We start from the raw sequence: 7096 nt of genomic DNA on the forward strand, positions 1-7096 counted from the left end.
GGAGGTTCAAGAGGGAGTGGATATATGTATACTTACGGCTGACTCACCGTGTTGTATGGCAGAAACCAACACACATTGTAAAGCAATTATCCTCCAATTAACAGTAAATTTGAAAAAAATGGAAAAAAAAAGTGATTGATCTAATAGCCTCACCTTCATGAATTCTGGTCTAATTTCTGTTTCTAAATCATTTAGCAACCTCCATTTACCAGGAAACTTTCTTGTGACTGAACGTATACATAAAAGAATAACATAAAAGAATAACTGAGAACGGCAGAAATGATTCCAATTCACAAGTGTAGAAATTTTAGCAAACGAGGAACAAAGCGCACTTGGCTGACACAGCACAGGGTCAGACACTTCTCAGTAGAAAAGCAGAGCAGAGAAGGGCAAGCTTGAGATTAAAGTCCTGAAGCGTGAAGGAGTCCCTACAGACTTTGCACAGGTGTGTTCCATTAGCAAATTTCCACTTCTTTTCAGCCTATAGTTTTAGATATTCTCCCATAGTTTTCTTAGGTGTGAAACTGCCTCCTCTGGTTGACTCTGCATGTTTCTCCACCTTCACATTTTCCTAACACAATACCACAGAGCTGTTAACCATCACAACTTCCTTTAAAAAATACCTTTCTTCTGAACTCCATCTTTGTTCTGCAGTGCACTCCATGGGAGGTTCACTGATTCTTCACTCCAGTAATACTGTCCGTACTCTTACGTGTTATATACCTTTCAGTACTAGCTGTCCCCAAAAGCTACCAAGTTTTTATTATATACATCTCGTCCTTTCAATTACCAATTTAAAGTGTTTATACTTATGAGTCTAATTCCACTCCTAATACAAAAACCACAATTTAGATAATGAAGATGAGGAAGAGCAATGCCAAGCAGAAACAAAAATAAGGCAAGCAGGGGGGAAAAGACCAGATGTGTTCTCTTTAAGTTATTCTAAATAAGATATCAGAATTTACTCCTAGGAGAGACATCAACCCAAGTAGATGGCCTCTTCCACAGTATTGTCAGCAGTATAACAGAGCATCTGTTACACACTATGCTAATCACCTCACCTGTATGATCTCATTTCATCCAAACAAGGCTAAGAGGTAATTGCTTTTATCATCTCTATCTTACAACCAAAGTAACTAGGCCTTAAGTGAATTGCCCAAAGTTATCCCACCAAGTCACTGACAGAGGGAGAACCTGACTGGATATTCTGAATCTACCACATTCAAACGCCCCATTTCTTCAATCAGAAAACTGCTTTTGATTATCTACTATGTTCCCCCCTTACTTCTAATGCCGACAGCACCTTTTCCAACCTGTATAGGGGTGCTTTTATGGGGCTTTCAAGAAGAAAGAAGACCAAACAACCTACAGAGCTTAGCCACTGGGTCTCCAAAAGAGGATCCCTTCTCAGGATAGTTAGGGAGTCTGGGATGGACATGTACACACTGCTATATTTAAAATGGATAATCAACAAGGACCTACTGTAAAGCACAGAGAACTCTTGCCCAATGCTCTGTGGCAGCCTGGATGGGAGGCGGGTTTAGAGGAGAATGGATATGTGTATATGCATGGCTGAGTCCCTTCGCTGTTCACCTGAAACTATCACAACACTGTTAATCAGCTGTACCCCAACACAAAATAAAAAGCTAATAGGAAAAAAAAGAAGATCCCTTCTCTCTCAGTGCCTCCAAGGAGAAGCCGTGGTACCAGGAAATAACTTCTTTGATGGATACTTTCCCTTCAGGAAACTTCCTACATGCAAAAATGTACAGATTACAGAGATTACTTTCTATCTCATTGCCCATACTTGGACAATACCCTCTTATCTCAGGTAACATCTGCCATTCGAGAAAAGGGAATTGATTTTATTCTAAAGTGTCTTTCACAGATCTTTGGATCAGAGCTTGTTTGTGCTTTCTTCTGAGACACAAACAGTTAAGGAAAAACATGTTTAATTCTGCTTTCCTCGATGTGTATGCCCAGCATAAACTAAATAAATAAATAAATAAAAATTTAAAAAAAAATTTAAATTAAAAAAAAAAGGAGGGAATATATGTATACCTATGGCTGATTCATGTTGAGGTTTGACAGAAAACAACAAAATTCTGTAAAGCAATTATCCCTCAATAAAAAATAAATACATTTAAAAAAAATGTTTAGTTTTAAACTCTAATTTAGCTTTAGACTTTTACAATCAAGTTTCATTTAGACTACTAGTTAATAAGCACTTACAATACTATTTCCAAACCATATGAAGATTACAAAAACAGACAGACAAAAAAAGAATAAAACGAAGCCTCAGTTCTCCAGGAGTTCTGAACCTAGTGAAGAATACATACACACAAATTATTGATAAGGGAGAATAGGAAATACGGGGTTGCTTCTTTGAACTGGACCTTGAAGGATGAGAAAATCAGAGGCCAACAGAAAGATATCAAGAGTTCTGTAGAAGATTATCCCAAGCAGAGATCACATCTTTGAGTACAAGCCAGTAGATGAGAGAATGGATATGCTGGATTTATGACTATAAGATTAACATGGATGGAGTTTGAGCACATATTAATAGAAGGCAAGAGGAAGAAGAATGGAGTAGGAGATAAGGATGTTAACAAGTAAGAGCCAAATTCTGTAAGGCTCTGAATAGTAGGTACAGTAGTTTTAATATATTAAATCAAATGCTTTAAAAACATCAAAGGGACTTCTCTGGTGGTCCAGTGGCTAAGACTCCATGCTCCCAACATGGGGGGCCCAGGTTCAATCCCTGGTCAGGGAAACCACATGCCACAACTAAGACCCATTGCAGCCAAATAAATAAAATAGCCCACCAGGCTCTTCTATCTGGGATTTTCCAGTCAAGAATACTGGAGTGGGTTGCCATTTCCTCCTCCAGGGGATCTTCCCCATCCAGGGATGGACCCCCCATCTCCTGCACTGGCAGGCGGACTCTTTACTGCTGAGCCACTGGCAAAGCCCCAAAAAACAGTACTGAATGTCAAATCCCATGCTGAAAAAGGTGAAAGGATAAAAAGGGTTTTGGTGGTAAAGAGCTCTATTTTATTAAAAGTTGGCTTTTAACTACTGAAATACAAATTTTAACCTATCTAAAATTTATAAAGTGATACAGGTTAACGGTTTTCCTGTAATCTAAGGAAGAAATCCTTTGAGAATGGAAAGAGGAAATTCTGTCCTTTTTCTCCTCCTTTTGTTTTTGGACCTGGTTAACAATAGCTCTATCTAAGATGATCACATTTATCCCTTCTAAAGTCTCCTGGAGGAAATATAAAATTCAACACAAATATTACTAACCATGATTTGACATTCACTTTCCTAAAAAAAAAAAAAATCATATAATATTAAGTAAATACATAACTGTCCAGAGGTGAAAAACAAGCACTCAGGAAGGAGAACAAGTTGTGCTATTTATTTCAGTTATTAGAGATTTTAAAAATCTAGGATTCCGGAGAGGCTGGACAGAGCTATACTGTGCCTGACCAACAGAACAGAATCAGCCACAATTCTGAGGTTCTCAGAGACAAACGACATCCTTTTCCAGACCTCTGGATTTCTCTTCAAACCCCGCCCTCTTCCTCCACTAATCTGCAGCGACAGAAGCATGCTCTGTTTTCGTTACACATTCAGCAAATTTTTCCTGGGCCTGGCACCCCTGCTTTATTGCACTACACCCCGCCCCCAACATATTTCATTCGCCCTAGGAAGATTTCTGATAATCAGGGCACATGATGGCACGTCACACAGCAATTCTGCCCAGGGCACTTGTATAAAGCAGACTGGCTTTCAAATAGCAACACTGGAAGCATGTTTCTCCTCCCTGTGCCTCTCTTTCAGGCAAGGTGCAGATCACATGGCAGGTCACATGAAACTTTAATTGTGAATAGCTCAAAAGTAGTGTCATTTCTGCTTCAGAGGTCAGGCCTCAGATTCAGTGTTGTTTGGGGGTGTTCTATTAATAGAATCATTCTATTTAAGGAAGTCATGTTCCTTCTTCTAGAATCATTCTGTTCACAGGAGTTGGCCCTTTCCACTTCATTACTGTTTTTAACCAATATTCTAATTCAAACAGGTAATGAGTAACTGTTACAGTTCCTTGTGGAGCAGTCCATAAGACTGAGAAATAAAGCTGAAGTTGGGTAAAAGTTAATGCTACTTGCTAGCTGCAAGGCAATATGAGAAACTCAAATGAAATCCTCAACCCAGGGTTCAAGGCCAGAATTTCAATTCCCTTATTAAGTGCCCTTGAAAATGGAAGAGCAATGCAACAACAAATTGGAACATAAGTAATTACATCCTGCTCTGACCTGTTATGCAGGGGTATTCAAAAGAGGTGACCAGTAATCACTGTGAAGGGAGTAAGGTTTAAATGGGAGGACTTCACTGGGAGCAGCTGGGGCAGGGAGGCAGGCTGAGAGGAGTGGACACTGGAAAAAAGGGACAGCTAACATCTGCACTCAGCTTTCACCCTTTGTGGTGTTCTAGAAAGGAATACCAGATCTCAGCTTCCATGCTTTGTAGTATCCAAGGAAGAGGATGCTGAATCTGCTTTCTTTGGGTTGTATGGGAGTAACTTCAACTGAATTCCTTTTCCAGTTAAGGTCTTTCTTTTTCAAACAACAGGTGTTGAGATTGACATACACTTATGAAGAGTTGAGCACATTTTTATTTTATTTTATTTTTAAACTTTACATAATTGTATTAGTTTTGCCAAATATCAAAATGAATCCTCCACAGGTATACATGTGTTCCCCATCCTGAACCCTCCTCCCTCCTCACTCCTCCCTCCCCATACACACAACGCACTTCTAAAGTACTTACAAATTCTCCTAGGGAAAATCAATCACCAAGAAGTTCTTGATCATGGACTATGTAATCTCAATTACTCTGAACATCGCGGGCAGAACAGGAGCAAAACTAACATCCGTGAGGCAACAATTTACAATGCACGAAAAACTATAATTAAATGACAACTGTGCGATACCATCTAAATATCTACTTTTATCACAGAGAGGTGGGGAGGGGGGAGCAGTGAGGCGTATCCTTGGACACAGTCTCACCCAATAAAAATCAAGATGACGGTTCTTGTTCTGTACACTTCTTACTTGAGCACGATCATCCGTCAAGGGTAAACAATGTAAAGAAGGGGAAGAAGAAGGTGCAGCAGGTAGAGGGGAGGATCCTTTCAGAAAGTAGGAGTCACTCGGCATGTGGCTCCTTACTTTACGGCAGCAAATATTTATTTAAACCTCTCCCCCGCCCCCAAGATGGATCAGTTGGAGCAGAGTGGGGCTACTGCAACATCAACACATCGCCTGAAGCACACGTGCACTGGGGCTCCCAAACCCCGAACCACGCTCCGAGTCCTTCACCTAAGACCTGCCCTTCCAATCCGACCAAGGACAGAAACACAGCGTGAATTAAGGCAGCGCCCAACACGGAGCCGCCTTCCAACTGGGGAAAGTCAGCAATCTCTGGCCAGAATGCCTCCCCGCGGCTCGAGCGTCTTTCTCCCTCCGCCTTTCCTCACCTGCGTCCCCTCCGACCCGCTCTCAACTATTTCCTCACATCTCGGCCGGTCCGCGCCCCGCGCCGGCCAAGCCACCGCCAGCCAGCCGCGCTTACCTCCCTCTCCGTCAGGTTCTTGTCCGGCCCCAGCAGGTAAGGCGTCAGGAAGGGCTCGGACGGCCTGAGGCTGGCGAAGAAACCATAGGCGCAGAGCAGCGCGGTGGGCAAGAACCAGCACTCGCGTGGGACCCGAGCTGTGCGCAGGAGCATGGTGGCCGCCGCCGCCCGCCGGGACACCGGGCCGGGCACGACCATCCGGGGGGCGGGGACACGGCCCCTTCCTTCTTTTTCTTCCTGCCAACTAGAGTGAGGCTGAAGCTCTGCCCCTAGCGCAGGCACCTGCAATTGCAAGTGGCGCCTCCTCCCGGCAGGGGCAGGCAGTTCTGGGATACCCGCTTCCCACCGCAGCTCGTCCCAGGCTTTCCCAGCGTCCGGAGGCACACGTGCCGCAGCCCTCCAGCCGCGCCGCCGAAAACTAGCCACGCCCTCCGCCACCGCCTACCTGCCTAGAACCAATTGGAGAGGACGCCGGGCAGTGGCTTCTCTCCCATTGGTCGGTGGCTCACAAGATGCGAACCCGGGTAGGCGGTGGCGGCGAGTGCGTGACCGCTGACGTCCTCTGGCTCAGGAGCAGAGGACGTGTGGGACTCTGGTGAGAACGCGGGGATGAGAGGCCCGGGAGCGCACTGCTTAAGCGGAAAGCCCTCCGCCCACGCTGGAGGTTGGCTAGTGCATTCGCGGTGTTGCAGCTCACAGGTCACGAATGCTCGGCGTGGGCCTCATCCCCAGCAGGAGGAGCGTACTGTATCACAGTTAGCTTCTCATTCTTAACCACGGTCCCTCTTAGAACGTCCGTTCAGATTCTCTTTCCCAGGTGGCCAGCACCAAAGATTTAACCCTGGGACGGGGGAATGCTCTGCCTTTCTTCCAGTAGATTTCCGGCTCTTAAACTGTATTCATCTGCAGAAAAAAAAAAAAAAAAAAGAAGCCCGGTGTCTAAGCGTTCTGAGGCTTTGACCAAGAGCCTGAGCAGGAAAAAGCAGGTAAAATACTGAGAAAAGAATGAAAGAGCCAGACACTTAAAGAGAAAGATGTTCTGGAGTCCTGATTTGAAAGCGCTTTGGCTTTATTTTGTTACAATTTGTAAGCGGAATACAATGAAAGCAAACATAGCTGTAAGTATACCCAGTGTTTAAAAGATAAAGGGGAAATCCCGAATCATTATAGCAATCACGAATTATGATCCGTCTCTTTATTTAAAAAACCACAACAGAGGTCTTGGCATAGTTTTCAAAGACAAAGCGTGTCAAGAATCCGCAATGCTTTCTTTCATTTCTCTAAGCCTTTTTCTGCCTGACTCAGCTTGACTGTATCCCAGTCCTCCTACTGCAGATCAGCTGCACCATTTAAAGCAATTTTCCCTATGCTGTATTTACAGAGTAACAGATCCTACCAGAAACTCAGAGAAAACATTTTTAACTCTGTTTTGCATAATATATGTTAGACCTATCTAGCCCAG

The 7096-nt window shown here is 43.7% G+C and overlaps 1 protein-coding gene and 1 non-coding gene across 2 annotated transcripts in view; one reads left to right on the forward strand and one right to left on the reverse strand.

The window, feature by feature from the left end:
- The window catches only part of SLC19A2 (solute carrier family 19 (thiamine transporter), member 2), a 32178-nt gene extending 26131 nt beyond the window's left edge, over positions 1-6047 (reverse strand). The window contains exon 1 of the mRNA XM_010836695.1: positions 5635-6047. Within this exon, the coding sequence (XP_010834997.1) occupies positions 5635-5832 (198 nt within the window). The 5' untranslated portion in view covers positions 5833-6047. The remainder of the gene's footprint in view (positions 1-5634) is intronic.
- On the forward strand, positions 2701-2773 carry TRNAG-CCC. Its single transcript has one exon. It is a non-coding gene; the product is annotated as a tRNA-Gly (tRNA).
- Positions 6048-7096: the final 1049 nt, after the last annotated feature.

Source organism: Bison bison, unplaced genomic scaffold (genome assembly GCF_000754665.1).
Source record: "Bison bison bison isolate TAMUID 2011002044 unplaced genomic scaffold, Bison_UMD1.0 scf7180017864064, whole genome shotgun sequence".
Classification (NCBI taxonomy): domain Eukaryota; kingdom Metazoa; phylum Chordata; class Mammalia; order Artiodactyla; family Bovidae; genus Bison; species Bison bison.